This window comes from Babylonia areolata, chromosome 6, assembly GCF_041734735.1.
Source record: "Babylonia areolata isolate BAREFJ2019XMU chromosome 6, ASM4173473v1, whole genome shotgun sequence".
Classification (NCBI taxonomy): Eukaryota; Metazoa; Mollusca; class Gastropoda; order Neogastropoda; family Buccinidae; genus Babylonia; species Babylonia areolata.
The window spans coordinates 16,592,314-16,609,000 of record NC_134881.1 but is presented as its reverse complement, the minus strand read 5'-3'; the positions used below and the strand labels follow the sequence as shown (position 1 = coordinate 16,609,000).

At 41.8% G+C, this 16,687-nt stretch overlaps 1 protein-coding gene and 1 long non-coding RNA gene across 2 annotated transcripts in view; both read left to right on the top strand.

Annotated features, from left to right (window-relative positions):
- Window positions 1-11,142, top strand: part of LOC143282787 (uncharacterized) — a 32,934-nt gene extending 21,792 nt beyond the window's left edge. Inside the window, exons 4-5 of the long non-coding RNA XR_013055305.1 lie at window positions 7,161-7,244; window positions 10,294-11,142. This is a non-coding gene — a long non-coding RNA (uncharacterized LOC143282787). The remainder of the gene's footprint in view (window positions 1-7,160; window positions 7,245-10,293) is intronic.
- Window positions 11,143-11,669: 527 nt separating this feature from the next.
- LOC143283463 (multidrug resistance-associated protein 1-like) overlaps window positions 11,670-16,687 on the top strand; it is a 50,217-nt gene continuing 45,199 nt past the window's right edge. The window contains exon 1 of the mRNA XM_076589703.1: window positions 11,670-12,071. Within this exon, the coding sequence (XP_076445818.1) occupies window positions 12,042-12,071 (30 nt within the window). The 5' untranslated portion in view covers window positions 11,670-12,041. The remainder of the gene's footprint in view (window positions 12,072-16,687) is intronic.

Here is a 16,687-nt window from a genome sequence, read left to right as displayed (position 1 = left end):
GTATACAAAACAATAAATCCATTCACATCGTTGTGACAGGACAGCCTGTAGCTCTCTCCAACCCTCCCTCCTCACACTGTCTCTTTCACTTCCTTCTGCTCGCTGATTTCACGAAAGCTTCCTGCCACAGCTACTGACTGGCCAGATGGCTGGCTGCTGCTGTCTTCATTGATTTTTTCTTCTCTCTCTCTCTCTCTGTCTCTGTCTCTCTCTGTATGCTTATTTGTGTGTAAGTGTGCGTGAGAGAGAGAGAGAGAGAGAGAGAGAGTGTGTGTGTATGTGTGTGTTCTGTTTTTTTTTTTAATTTTCAGTCAGTTTTGTTTTGTTTTGTTTTTTTGTTTTTATATGTCGATTATTAATACCGTGCTTGTGCCTCTCTCTCTCTCTCTCTCTCTCTCTCTCTGTGTGTGTGTGTGTGTGTGTGATTTTTACCATGCTTATGCCTTTATGTAGTATAGTATTCGCATTCTATGACTTCAAGTAGCATTGTGTAGTGCATGCATTGACATATATAATGTTACTAGTATCGTGTAGTGTAGACCCTGTTTCAGGGCGGGGACTGGATGAAAAAAAAAGCGCGCCAGTGCTTATCTGTTATCCTTGATAACAAAGAATTTGTCTTGTCTTGTCTCTCTCTCTTCTTCTTGTTCTTCTGTTATTGTTCACCCCTCAGCCCCAGGTGCCTAGCGAATAGGTAACCTATCTATCGCCGTTATCCCCTCGGCAGTCATCAACACCTGTGTGTGTAAGACTTTTGCATCCTGAATGTGTGGTTCGTCCGTCGGGATCGACGAGGACCATATAGTTATCCTGGGGGTGGGTTGGGCTCTGTGGGTGCGCAGATGACTGGTCAGGCTAATCCGCGCCCGGAAGGTTCTGACACAATGTGGACAGGGGATGGTGGCGGCTGTCGGGGACTTGCTGGCACTGCTTTTCCTGGCCTGTCTGCGTTGCTCTGCCGCAGCGATTCTGTTGGCCTCACAGGATTTGGCGCCTTTGTGGACAGCTGAACGCCACTTTGGTCTGTCCATTGCATTCAGCTTCCATGTGTCGTGGCTGATGTTGAAGGCCTTCAGAGAAGCTTTCAGAGTGTCTTTGAAGTGCTTCTTTTGGCCTCCATGGGAGCGCTTGCCATGTTGGAGTTCGCCGTACAGCAGTTTCTTGGGGAGCCGGTGGTCTGGCATGCGAACTACATGGTCTGCCCAGCACAGCTGGGCCTGCATCAAGATGGTGTAGATTCTGGGCAAGTTTGCACGAGTGAGCACCTCTGTGTCAGGGATCTTCTCTTGCCACTTTATGCCGATAAGTTTTCTGAGGCTGGTGATGTGGAAGTGGTTCAGCTTTTTGGCGTGGCGTTTGTAGACCGTCCATGATTCACATCCATAGAGCAGTGTGGTGAGAACTATGGCCTTGTATACTTTGAGCTTCGTCTCCAGGGTGATGCCTCTCCTGTTCCAAACGTTCTTATGGAGTCTGCCGAAGGCAGCGCTGGCTTTGGCGAGTCTGGCATTCACCTCGTCGTCGATAACAACTGTGCGAGAGAGTGTACTGCCCAGGTATGTGAACTTGTCCACCGCATTCAGTCGTTGTCCGTTGATGAAGATGTTTGGTTCAACGTAAGGCTTTCCTGGAGCTGGCTGGTGCATCACCTCAGTCTTCTTTGTGCTGATTGTGAGGCCAAAGTTGTCACAGGCAGCAGAGAACTTGTCGACGCTGTGTTGCATGTCAGCTTCGGAGGCAGCATTGAGAGCGCAGTCATCAGCAAACAGGAAGTCGTTGACAGTGTCTGTCCTCACCTTGGTTTTTGCTTGAAGCCTCCTGAGGTTAAAGAGTGAGCCATCTGTGCGGTACCTGATGCCAATGCCTACGTCAGCGTCTCTGAAGGCATCTGTCAGCATGGCTGAAAACATGAGACTGAACAGGGTGGGGGCAAGAACACACCCTTGCTTGACTCCGTTGGAGACAGGGAATGGTTCTGAAGTCTCTCCGTTGTCTTGGACTCGGGCCAGCATCCCATCGTGTAGTTGCTGTATGATGGTGATGAACTTTCTGGGACATCCGTACTTCGCCATGATTCTCCAAAGGCCATCTCTGCTAACAGTATCGAAGGCCTTGGTAAGATCGACATAGGTGGAGTAAAGGTCGGCGTTCTGTTCCTGACACTTCTTCTGGAGCTGCCTGGCAGCAAACACCATGTCGATAGTCCCGCGTTCTTTCCGGAAGCCACACTGGCTCTCTGGTAGGAGACCTTGATCAAGGTGCATCCTGAATAAGGAACACATATAACCTGCAGTAGTACTGAAAAGGAGCCATGGAGGCCCGTTGCACCAATACTTCTACCAGGAAAACATTATACTGAGTTTGAAAGTTCCTTTGTTATTCATGGGTTTCTTTCCGTAATGTTCATAAAACCTACAGGCGGCTCTGATATCTGAGCGCTATATGATTATGTGCATTCTGGTAGATGTGCGTAGAGTGTGAACCCTCTGATGTTATTTCATGGATATACTAAGTGTCCAAAGCAGTTGAAACGGATGAGAGGGTTTGCTTTTTTTTATTTTTATTTTTTTTATATAAAGAGAAAAGAACAGCGAAAGAAATTCATCGAGGGAGAAAGATGATATGAACCTCCGTTGTTGTTTTTGTTTGTTTGTTCGTTGTTGTTTTGTGTGTTTGTTTGTTCGTTTGGTTTACTTACTGATACTGTTAAACAAAACAACAACAACAAAATTCCATTAACACAGTGATTAGCAATGCTGTCTGTAGGTTTTAACAGACAAGTCAAGCCACCAAAACTGACTTACTTAACACAGACAAGTAAAACATTTTGGATATTTTTTTCAGTCTGTATTACTGTGCTCTTTCTAATATGGCTCTGATACTTGTTAATAATCAGAACAAAAACGTTTTTTGATGAGAAAGAACATTTAATCTTTGTTATTGTTTGAAAAAAAAAGTGTACATGCATATCCATATCTGAAGTGTGCTGAGATGAAAATTATCGAACGAATCGTCTGTCCTTGTGTCGGTGTCTCTTTCTCGCTTTCTGTCCCTCCCACTACCGGTACCCGGGCCTCCACCCCTCCTTTCCCTTTACATTCTGCTGTCTGCTGGGAAAGACTATGGCTGTGATGGCTTACTATGGTCCTACTATGGTCCTTGCTTGTTTATTTATTTATTCATTAATTTAATGATGTATAAATTTGCTTTCTATGCATTTTTACTTCTCCTCAAGGCCTGACTAAGCGCGTTGGGTTACGCTGCTGGTCAGGCATCTGCATAACAGATGTGGTGTAACGTTTATGGATTTGTCCGAACACAGTGACGCCTCCTTGAGTAAATGAACCGAACTGAACTGTGGTCCTTGCTGATCCGTTCAGGTAAAATTATATTATTCATTTGAGGCCAGCTATTAGCCGTTTCCCTATTCTCTCTGATGTTGTAATGCACGTGTTGTAATGTACGTGTATCGCCAGACTGGAACCAGACTGGTCGGGTATTAACGCTGCTCCCTCTGATACTCTTGTATTGCGGGAAGGGGGATTGGGCCGGGTGTGGATCGATGGGAATTTGTCAGCTGGGATCTGGGTGGATGGGAAGACGAATGGCACGTAACCATGGGAGGATTAGCGCGTCCAGCAGAGATGTAGCAGCCCATGCCTGCGAATGGTGTGCCCGGCTTTTCTGGACCAAGCCGTCGCCCAGAAGTAGGAAAAATGGGGTTATGGTTGAACTTTTGGCTGTGGGCGTTATTGCTGAGGAAGGGAGTGAGGAAGGGGAAGAGAGGGGCTGATGAAGGATTTTGTGCACCGTGAATTTTGTGTGTATTGACGTAGAGGTGTGTGGTTGGGGGAGGGCGTGTGGACAGGAGTGGGGGATTGGGGGGTTGGGGTGGGTGGGAGGTGAATGTGTTGGTGTCATCTTCATTCAGGAAGCATTCAGAATCGGTGGCTTTTGATATTTTAAAATGATAAAGTGATAAAGCGTAAGGGGCTGCACGCTTTTCCCTCCTTCCCTTTCAGCCTTTCGCTTTTAAAATTAGGATTTATTGTTTGAAAAACAACAACAAAAAAACAACAACAAAAAAACAACAACAACAACAACAAAAAATAACCCCACAAAACCCACTTATTTTTCAGTCTCTTTGTGTGTGCGTGTTCTGATTGTGAGACAGGAGCACCAGTAACACCCTGAGTAATCACGCGTTTGTTTGTAACTAATTTACTTTGTATTTATGTCTCTTGTTGTCTCTATCTCTGTCCGCTCCTCTCTCTCTCTCTCTCTCTCTCTCTCTCTCTCTCTCTCTCTCTGTGTGTGTGTGTGTGTGTGTGTGTGTGTGTGTGTTCAATATCTTTGAATCTTTTATTGTATCCTCTGGAAACCAGATCACCACATAACTCTGACATTCTCACATGCTCAACTTTTTGTTTTATTTCATTTGTTCATTTTTAAGTTTCAAAAATCTTTGCCACGTTCTCTAGATAAAAAGGAGTAATGTCTTAGTGGACAGAGTGACTGACTTCAGTCCTGTGTCTGTTAGGATGTACCATCACTTTTGTGAACTATGATTTTTTTTTTTTTAATAAAAAAGGAAAACTCCAGCTCTTTCAGTTTTCTGCGTTGAGGATGGGAGCAGGAGGGGAGAAACACACGCACACTCACACACACACACACACACACACACACACACACTGATAATAATAATGATGATAATAATAATAATAACAACCACCATAATGATAATAAAACAACATAAAAAACGCTTCGATCTGTGTGAATATATATATATATATATATATATATATATATATATATATATATATATGTGTGTGTGTGTGTGTGTGTGTGTGTGTGTGTGTGTGTGCAAAAAGGGTCGGAGTGATTGAAGATGGAAGTAGGGGTAGGGTAGTAGAATGGTAGGATCGCAGGTAGAGGACAGGTGCACACTCCACTCTCTCCTCGTACCACAAGCAGGGTCTTTTAGCAGATGATTTGAGGTGATTTATTTTCTTTAACTAAAACAGCACTTAGCAGCACATCCTAACTTAGAAGTTAGCAGCACACAGCCCTCCTGGTCAACAGATGTCTTTCTCAGTGGAGCCTCAGTCTCTCACTCTGGCTCCCTAGTTTGCTAATGGCAGGGAAAAGGCTGTAGCCATGTGAGCTTGCTGTTTATATTCATGCTTTCCCAACTGGTAGAATGGTCCCAACACTCTAGTCTGTGTCTGCGATTTAGAGGCACATCACCTGATTGGTTGTAAACACGCCATGTGTATAAAATGTTGCAAACGGACACTGGTTGGTCACAAGAAGATGGCTGATGGCAGGGATGCAACACACACACACACACACACACACTGGCACACACACACACACACACACTGGCACACACACACACACACACACACACACACTGGCACACACACACACACACACACACACACACACACACACTGTCCTAATCCTACAAATACTTCAGCAGGGAAAGGGGGCGTGGGGGATGCGGAGAGTGGGGGAGGAGGGAGTTGAAACGGTGTCTGAGAGGCTAATGTTCTGGCTATGTTGGACTGTGAGGTGCCTGGAAGTGGCTTAACAACAGAGCAGGCAGGTGGGTTCTTAGCAAGGGAGATGAGGGCTGGGAGAGAGGGCTGGGGGAGGAGGGGGAGGGTGGAGAGGGAAGGGACTTCATGTGACCAACAGTCTCAGTAAACAAGGGGTAGGGTATTGTGGCTTGGGGATGCCACAACCCAACCATAACCTGACACTATAACACACACACACACACACACACACACACACACACACACACACACACATATATATCTATATCTATCTATCTATCTATATATATATATATATATATATATATATATATATTGTATAATGCTTTGTGTTTGAATTTCAGAGTTAAGTGCTTCAGTAAGATAATGATGTAATTGGAAATGTTATTTATTTATTTATTTTTTTTTATTGAGACGTCTTGCTCTAGCGCATATTCTTGAACCTCTATGCGCTTTACAAGTGTTATGTTTGGCACCTGGGAATTAATAGCCTGTGGGTTCCAGGCCACATACTGGTAGTGTGGCCCCTGGTTTTGGCTGGGCATTCAGTGGCGTGAACAAACTTATGCAAGTGAATAGCATCAAAGGCTTAGCCTTTATGAACCCGGGATAAAACAACAATAATCCAACCGTAGTGTTTTTCCGCCTCGCCCACTTTGTGTCTGGCTCAGATGTGCGTCTTTTCAGAGCCGTGAAATAGGATTGCTGCATAGAAATTTGCAATTTAGAGGGCTAGCAACGCCTGGGGGAAATCTGCCCATAATTTGTATTGATTTTTATCACCGGCAGTGTGCTGACATTGATTTATTCCTTCTCTCTCTCTCTCTCTCTTTCCCTCACATTGGTGATTACGTGTGTCAGTTCCTGTTTTTGATGGATATTGATGTCATCTCTCTCTCTCTCTCTCTCTCTCTCTTTCTCTCTGTGTCTGTCTGTATTTCTCTCTTTCTCACAATGGTGATTACGTTTCTGTTCCTGTTTGTGATGGATATTGATGTCATCTGTAGCCAAGATGTATTTACAGGGCGTTGGCTGCTGACAGTGTATCCATTGTGTTGGTTTCCACACACTGAACATGGGCCATGAATATGCTGGGTTATTGGAACCCACCTGGCTGTTGATCAACCCAGTTTGCAGGCCTGAGGTTCTCCTGCTTTATGTATGTCGTGTTCAATAGCGGTAACTGCCCATTACCGGTAATGCGCAAAGACTGTCGCGCATTACCGGTACTGCGCAAATTACCACTATTGAGCATCATATATATATATATATATATATATATATATATATATATATATATATATATATATGTGTGTGTGTGTGTGTGTGTGTGTGTGTGTGTGTGTGAACACTGGTGGTGTTTCATTGGAATGGATTTTGACTTCGAAAGCATGTGGTTTTGATTTTTGCCAGATTATGTAATTCGGAACACTTTGCATGAAAGCTGTATATTCTTTTTTTTTTTTTTTTTTTTTTTTTTTTTTAGTACAAGGTGCATATTGGTTTTGTTTCACTAATGAGGCAACACCCTCTGTATTTGTGTGTATGTGTGTGTGTGTGTGTGTGTGTGTGTGTGTGTGTGTGTGTGTGTGTGAACAGGTTTCAGAGAGCGGCCTGTCTTTTCTGATGCACAGAATGCAAGATGATAGCAGGGCTCCAGAGTGCACTTTATGGAAGTGGAATGTAAAATTGTTGGCTTTGTTAGTTTTTCTTGTTTTTTTTTTTTTTTTTCTTTTCCTTTTGTCCTTTTTTGTCTTCCACCTTCTGCTCCATACACAGAAAGACGTTTTAACTCCCTTCCGTGAAGTTAATCAGAATGCACATTTGATGGTTTTCCACAAAAAAACTAGAAATTGGCTCCGGGGATGCAGTCTTAGACGTGGGAGGCATTAAAAAAAATCTATTCCATGGTCAGTGTTATGTATATCGTTTAATGTTACTGTGGAAAGTACACAGTTCATAGTACAATAGATACCAGCTAGTTTCTGGCTTGCTCAGTATCAATTTTCAACATATGTACTCAGTACCGACAAATTATAGATTACATTCTTTCTCCATTCCTCTTATAGGAAAACACATCAGGTACAAAGCTTTTAAAGAATGGGACATTTGCAGTAAGACATTATTGATGGTGCTGAATGACAGCATGCAGTGGATTCTGGTATTAGATGGAGGAGAGAGTGGAAAAATGTGTGAGAGAGAGAATGAGAGAGAATCCTACATGTATTGACTGTTAAATTAAGCACCATCACAAGGTGTAGCTCAACCATCTGAATGTATATGTGTTTGTATGTGTATGTTAGCATACAAGTAATGTTCTGTAGAAAAATCAAGCAAGAATACCCGAGGTCCTAATGACCAAGAAACAGAAGTCTCTGGCGTGCAGGGTGATTTTCACCTGCAGCATGAGTACCTGGCTGATTAGTGCATCAAGGGGGAAATAGGCAGAGAGACCCATCGGGTGGACTGGTGGCAGCTGGCCGGATGGCCAGTTAATTGGCCCTTACGTAGCGGGAGTGCTGAAAGCTGGGTATATGGGTGGTGTTTGTAGCTGATGAAGTGGCAGCCATTTTGCCTGATCGGTATCGATTACTTCTGTGACTGTGTAGTGTGTGGGTAAATGGGTGTGCACATGCTTTTGGGAGTGAGGATATGTGTTTTAGAGAGAGGGGGAGAAAATATGCTTGCACGTGTGTGTGTGTGTGTGTGTGTGTGTGTGTGTGTGTGTGTGACAGAGACAGAGACAGAGAGAGTGTATGAGTGCACAAAAGCGTAGAAAAATGTAAGATAATTTTAGTGTTCTGGCAGCATGTCAACCACAGACTTAACTCTTGGCACTGTGCAGAAAGCATGCTTCCGCCAAAGCAAAACCTTTCCCATTAATGACGAATCCCTTTGAAACCTCATTGATCTAGTGCAAAAGTAATGACTGCAAACAAATTCTTCATTTATCCCCATTAAATGGTCGACCATTCTACAGTTTCATGGCAATTCATCAGTGTTTCCTGGAGATACCATACTGCCTTTTTCGTTTTGCACTGAATTGTGGAAAATACTTAAGTATATCATCTATCTCTGAATTATGGAAAATACTTAAGTATATCACGAGATTCACACGCTGATTTGATTTCACACCAAATTCTAAATGATTGGTCCTAGGCCCATAGCTGGCACTTTCACAGAATTTGAGGAAAATGATGTCCCCCTAGCTAATATGTGCAGTCCAGGTGACAGACAAGAATAGAAATGGGAGAGAAGGGTAGAAGCGGAAGGGAAAAAAATAAATAAACGTGGTAAATCAGAACAGGCACTTCCGAACACCACCGAAGTGACTCAGCAGCAGTACAAGGTCTACTTTGGTGTGTGGCCTCATGGCGACCCTAACATCGATGGTTCCCTGTGGACTGCCGGCACTGGGACTGCAAAAGACAAACCCAGTTGTGGCTGTGTATGGGGGACTCGGAATGAGTGGCGAGGGAGTAATGCCACTGCAACAGTGCAGATGATGGAGCAGCAAAAATATAGAGTGATAATAATGATAAAATAAAAATAAACGTGGAGGAAAAGTAATGACCTCAGCATATGGTATGTTAGGAAGTGACTCCCACATGGGAGTCCAGCAAGACCCTGGCATGTTAACAAGGTTCCCATTAACCTTACCGATTGCTCATTCATTTATTCTTTTCATTTTAATTAAGGCACGGGCATAGCAAGGCTTCATTGATGTTTATGTTTAATCTTCAAGTCCTTCCAGTTTGAACGTCGATCTGAAAGTCAGCAAAATGACTTGTTACTTCCTTTTGGAGGACGTGAAGCAGAATAGTCAAAGAACTTTGGACAAAGAAACATGACGCGAGAAATCATCTCTGAGAAAAACAAAAATCATATTTCCCGTCTGCTCTCCTTTGACACTCGGATGCGCCAACATGCCATATTTTAGTTATGAAAAGTGAACAAAATGCAAAAGAAAAATGCAGTGTTGCTTCACTTGGTCAACATTTTGTTTGCTCATGAGCGTTTACAAATTTAGTTAATGATCCAAATGTCACTAACTGAAATCACCAATTGTGTTTGAATTCTGGGGCATATGACTGATCGAAACTATCATTGGTACAGATGGGCAGCCATTTGCATTCTGAGAAAATGACAGGTCATTGTGTTTCAATGAGAAGAAAGCATCATCAGAAAAGTCTCATTAACCTGGACAATACAGAGTGCAAACTTTGGCGTGAAAGTTTCCTTTTTCGCTCACATGTAAGAAAAGTATGTTCTTGCATAAAACACCTATAGTATCAAAACACTGTCTACATATGTGAGATGAATATGGGTAATTATTACTTTCACTTTGTGATGGATCATAGAGCATGAATATTTGACAATTTTACCAACTTTTTTCACAGTTAAAAGATTAATTACAGGGCAGCTTGGGTAATTTTATCATGCTTTAGATTATGCACACATACGTTACTAAAAATCACACTGTCTCGGCTGTATATGCTAGAAATAATGAAATTGGCAAAACAAGGAAAACAATTGTCATTAGAAAAAACTGCAAGGAAGAGTTTAAAGAAAAAAAAAAAGAAAAGAAAAAAAAAGCTGATATACATTGTCAAGATGAATTCATAAACATCCAAGGGATTGTCATCTCTTGATACTGTTAATTACTGCAGAACAAAAAATACCCTGACACTGTGTCTTTTGAGGCATAATGAACTATTGTGTTTTGCTTCAGAAAATGTCTCAGCTGAAATCCAAGGGCCACAAGTTTAGAACCTGTGCCTGTCACGGAAGGCCTGTCGGGGTCAAGTGCCCAGCTCCAAACTATCGGAAGAATTAGACACAGCGAACCAGTGACATTTTTTTCCACTTCCACTTCCGATTGACAGTCGGGAAAACGTACCACAACACAGAGGCGACACGAAAGTCAGCTTCGTTTTTCACATTCACTTGATTGTTTTCGATTTAAGTAAAAGCTCAGTGTCATTTCGATGCCAGTGCCTGTTCATCAATCGAAACGAAATTCACTTTTTGTTTTTCGGTGGAATGAATGTATCAAGTGTTGAATTGTAGCACGCATTGAAAACGATTTGACTTTTGCTTTTTCCAGACAATTCTATCATCTTACAATTTCCAACAAATGTGTTGGGGCAAGACGCCTACCAAGTGACCTTTCCCCCCTTCACTAGGGGTTCAGCTATCTACAGTTTGGAAAAAGGTAGTGAACTCTTTTCCTTTCGAAGTGGATTTGTCTACAAAAAATTCCCAGGGACAACCCTTTTGTTGGCGTGGGTTCTTTTACATGCGCTAAGTACGTGCTGCACATGGGACTTCGGTTTATCGTCTCATCCGAATGACTAGCTCCCAGACCACCACTCAAAGTCTAGTGGAAGGGGAGAAAATACTGGCGATTATGGGATTCGAACCATTGCGCTCAGATTCTCTCGCTTCCCAGGCGGACGCGTTACATCTGAGCAAACACTCTGCATCCACAGATCTTTGTTGTTGTTGCTGCTGTTGTTTTGTTTCAGTACGTATTTGTTTCCGTTGTATTCAGTTCTTCTTTATACTAATGGAGAACGATGAGTAAAAAAAAAAGAAAAAAAAAAAAAAGAAAAAAAAAAAAAGATTGTAAACACAAGACTCACTTTTGATAAGCGGCGCCCAGCATTGCGGACCATAGGTCTGTCTTCATTGAGGGACTGTGTTCTGCCTTTGTTGTATTGATTTTGTTATGCTAAAATCATGTTGACACTTTCACCCATGTTACAAGGACCTCATGCATGGCCAATGTTAGCCAAATTCTCTCTCTCTCTCTCTCTCTCTCTCTCTCAGTATGTGTGTGTGTGTGTGTGTGTGTGTGTGTGTGTGTGTGTGTGTGTGTGTGTTTACACATTCCTTATAAGACGAAAACAGAATCTAACACATAAGTGAGTCATTCTCCTCGAAAATTCAAATGATAGGCTATCAGAGATTCAAAGCTGGGAAAAAAAATTGGTACAGGTTCACCTTCGCGGTTTTTGTTTTTGTTTGTTTGTTTGTTTGTTTGTTTGTTTTTTGTTTTTGTTTTGTTTTTTTTGTCTATGTTTTTTAATTCCGGCTCACTGAGATATCGATAGCTCTGTGATTCAGACAATATTCCCATCGTGTTTGAACAAACACTTGATATCATGGTCACAGATGATGATTCAAACTCGAGGCCACTTGTGGGATTGCATGAACAGACGATACTGTCGGAAAGGCGAGGGAATCTGGGTACTGACTGGCTCATTCAGTTCAGTCAGTTGAGCCAGTCCGTTAAAGGTTGACGTGCATGTTCGGACACGGCTTCACTTTTTTGTCCGTGATAACGAATTCAGTGACGCTTGTTCAGATCTTTTGAAAAAAAACAACAACTGAGTTAGTGAGTGAAATTGGGAAAAATCCGTTCACGTCCTGTACGTCTCCACGACTTACCACACACATCTTGGAAGAACAGTCGGAATGGACATTTGTCAAGGGGAAGCAGTCTGGGTAAGTATGAACGCTGTTTCCAACCTTGCAAATGGTAAACATATTACGACAAGTGTCGCGCAAAGTTTTCACGATGGCGGTCATTTTGCATGATTTTTTCTTTATATGTCTATATGGCAATGTCCATAATTTTCACCTCAAGACGGAATGAGTAGTGTTCACAACTCGGCGTGGCCGTTCACTCTGTCACACAGAGGAGTAGAGCAGAAGAAATGTGGATCTAGCCGTCTATGTCTGACCATTCCTCACATTCCTGCATTGCAGACTTTTCACATGGTGAGATGATAAACCGGGGTTTCGTGTTCAGCATGCACTTAGCGCACGTAAAAGATCCCTAGGGGAGGGTGGGGGGGGAGGTGTCCCTGTCAAAACAAAACAAAATAATTTACTTTGAGAGAAAACCAAACACACTTGCAAACAGAAAAAAAGAAGGTGGCGCTGCACTGTGGTGATGCGCGTCAATCTCCGGAGAGAGTATCCCGAATTTTACACAGAAGTGTATTGTGACAAAAGTAATACAATGCAAAATGCACGAAAATTGTCATTTATATAGGACTCAAAGTCAAGACGTCAAAATGGGGCATAAAATATGATAATTTTACTTCATTTCATACTTTGTGTGTATGTGGCGTTTGTGCGTGCGTGTGTGTGTGTATGGTTGTATGTGTGTGTGTGAATGGACATGTGAGCATGCGCGAGCATATGTTTGTGTGTATTTGGTTATCATAGTCATTGCACTCTCATTGAAACTACATGGTGTATACCAGATTGAACTTAATGCAGAGAAAACAAGGTTGCTGGGTTTTGAATGTAGTTTAAAAACGTTCACGATGTCATGGATGTATTTCGGCGTAGATAAGAAAATAAAGCATACAACAGTTTCTGAGGATCAGATATTTTATTGAACAAAGACAATAGGATGCAATGCTATGAACGTTCAAGGCCAACAGTGTCGATCGAGAAAGTGACGTGACTGCAACGGTGAACTACGAAAAAAAAAAATGTCAGTGTTGGCACACGGAAAACGAAGCCTTTTTCGCTGTCGAAAGTCTTCAAACAGAAGAATGCTAGTCAAGGGAAATCACACACACACACACACACACACACACACACACACACGCACGCGCGCGCGCGCACTCACACAAAGACTGACACAGACTGACAGACAGACACACATACACATACACATGCAGAGGAGACATCTATCCCACCCTCCAACTCGCGCAGCGCATTAACCCTCTCTTTACATCCCGTAATATTCACATAATCTTTACATACACGCTGCACAGGGTGATTCGGGGATAGATGTCCAGTCGGGGTGAAACGCCCACCCCAAAACATAGGAAATCATCTGACACAGGCGAGCAAATGACACTTTTACTGCTTCCGTTTGACAGCCGGAAAAAAACAACAACAAAAAAAACCAAACTACACACACACCTCAACACGTAGGCCACTTGACGGGCGCAGTTGCTGAGTGGTTAAATTACAGTGTTGTACTTTAAGTCTGAGGGTCCCGGGTTCGAATCTCGGTAACGGCGCCTAGTAGGTATAGGGTGAATATTTTTCAGATCTCCCAGGGGCCGTATTAAAGAGACCATCGTGCCTGCGGGTAAATGTATCCCTGTGGAGTGATGGCCTAGAGGTAACGCGTCTGCACCGGGAGCAAGAGAATCTGAGCGCACTTGTTCGAGCCCCAGCACAGTCGCGAGTATTTTCTCCCCCCGCCACTAGACCATGAGTGGTGGTCTGGGCGCTAGTCATTCGGATGAGACGATAAACCGAGGTCCCGTGTGCAGCATGCATTTAGCGCACGTAAAAGAACCCACGGCAACCAAAAGGATGGGATGGGGTGGGGTGGTGGTTGTATTTTAAAAAAACACCCATATTGTTCTATTTGAAGCCAATGAACTGTAAAGTTGGAATGATGTGTGTGTGTGGGGGGTGGGGGGGGGGGGGGGGGGCGGTGGGACGGTGTGCATATTATGCACATGCATGTTGATGTTAATTTGTTGTGTACACACATGCGTGTTTATTTGCTCTGTTTACACTCTGACACTGCACACACAGTGTAGTGTTGTAAGAATTGTTAAACTCGTAACTAAATATGACAAAATTACCTCGACGTTTTGCAGTACTTATGTAGACATACCCATCTCATACATTTGTATACAATCACAGAGGGCAAAATAACTGTCCATAAAATCTTACAACCAGAGATGATAATTATATCAGAAATCTCACAAAGCAACACAAACATATCCACAAACCCAAAACATTTTAAGTTGAATAATTGATTCAAGATCATATATCAGTGTAATAATTATAAAAGAAACCTCTCATAGCAACAGAAACCCAAATCAGTATAAATTGAATGAACATCATGTTTCAGTTAATTAACAATATCCAACCATTTTTTCTTTGGAAACAAAATCAGTCTGTTGATACAGTGGTATAATTAACAACAGCAATTGAAATCTGCATAAATATGTCATATAATACTACACATGTGTGTGTGTGTGTGTGTGTGTGTGTGTGTGTGTGTGTGTGTGTGTGTGTGTGTGTGTGTATAAAGGGCCACTCTCAGTTTTAATTTTGTGATCTTTTTGTTGGTTTCAATTACATGCTCTCTTTGTTTGTTTTAATTACATGCTCAGTTTGATACGATTGTTTTTTTGTGTGTGTACATGTGACATCTGAAAATATCAAGAAAAAACATTTTCATAGGACATTGAGTCATGTTTAGTTGTGATAGTTTTGATTGGGTATGTATTTGTTTGCCTGTCAGTTTGTGAGTTTATTCTTTTATAATATTATCTGGTCTGTCTCAGTTTCTGTTGTTGTTATTATTTTTTTGTTTGTTTCATAACTATGTTTTGTTTTCCTCTTCTCCAATGATTAGAAAACACGAATGGTAGTATCCATTGGAAGAATGCACAGTCATGATGTTGATAATCAACATCTCCATTTCATCAGCAGCAGCAACAACAACGATAAAAACAAAACATTATGCATGCATATGTTGATGTGTGTGTGTGTGTGTGTGTGTGTGTGTGTGTGTGTGTGTGTGTGTGTGTGTGTGTGTAAGAATATGTCATTCTTCTCATTTGAATGAAAAAAAATAAGATAGACTAAAACGAACTTTTGAAAAGTATCTGTCTATCTGTCTGTCTATCCATTGTCAACGATCGGTCTTTTACTAACTCTCTCGGTATATTAGAATTAAATGAGGATTTAACAGTATTCGTGCATACAGCATTTGGCAAATTTACAATGACAATGCACAATATGAAGAGAAAGTAATCGTGCTGGTCAAGATGTCCTCATTTTCACATCAATAGCAGTGGACCAGGTCAGTCTCTACAGTGTCTTTTAATTCTCCCTCCCTCTCTCTCTCTCTCTCTCTCTGTGTTTGTGTGCGTGTGCGTGCGTGCGTGCACGTGCGTTTGTTGAGAGATGTTTGGGGGATGGGTGTGTGAAGTGATTGATTTGGTGGTGTGATTGTATGTGATAATGGCTTTCCTATTTTTGCCGGTATATTACGAGATTTATCAAAGCTTCCCTCACAATCTTTTATCATTACACAACCACACACTTGCACTCCTTTCACACTTGTCAAGCCATGTTTTGTGATCCTGATAACGGACTGGCGCCATTTCTGGTTTTCCTGTTCCACATCACCAGTGATTCTTATGACTTTGCAAAACCACTCAGTGTCAAGTTGTTCCAGTCTTTTTGTTATCCTGTTTTTGACTCACTTGTGTAAACAAAATAAGTATATGTTTTAATCCCGTGTTCAGTTGTGTGTGTGGTAAACTTTAACATTGCCATTTTCTCTGGAAATACTTTGTATGCCAATAGCAAAAAAAAAAAAAAAAAAAAAAAAAGGCTTAAATATAGTATGAAAAAAAAAAATCTTCAGTCTACCGAATTAAGTCGTATTTCCGAATCATTAACGGTTTATTTCGTTCAGATATATTCCGAAATCCGAAAAATCTAAAAACCGCTTTCCACTGAGTATGGCGGACTAGAAGGTAGCTAGCTTGTGTTCGAAGACGACATGACCTCGTGTTTCGTGTTCACTATTAAAAGAAAAGAAACACAATTCTGGACAGTACACTCACAGTGATACTAACTACATCGTCGACGTGTTTACTGCATATAAATATTCTAAAGTGGACACTGAATTAACTGGAATGGACATAAAAGAAAAATTGAATCGATCATTTCTTTCAGCCGGCTGTTGACTGGTTTGTGCAGATCTAGAGATCTACCCTTTGTTGCGATGTACTTGAAGGAGATGACAACGTATCATTTACCGCCGAAATAAAAGAATAATCAAAATATAATAAAACACACGAAAAACATGATTTAAACGTCGTTATTACGTTCAGTACAATCACGTCTATTTATTGCACGACGAAGAAAAACGTCAACATTGCTTTAAGTTTTAAAATGTAGTCATGTGACCATCAGATGTTCCGCAGCCTTGAGGATTAGTCTGCTGGCATCAGAGCTAAACATGCCTGGTTTGATCCCGCTGGCATGCCACGCCTTTCCTTTAAAAAAAAAAAAAATTTTCTCCAAAGCATATCTTTTATATCATATTATACATA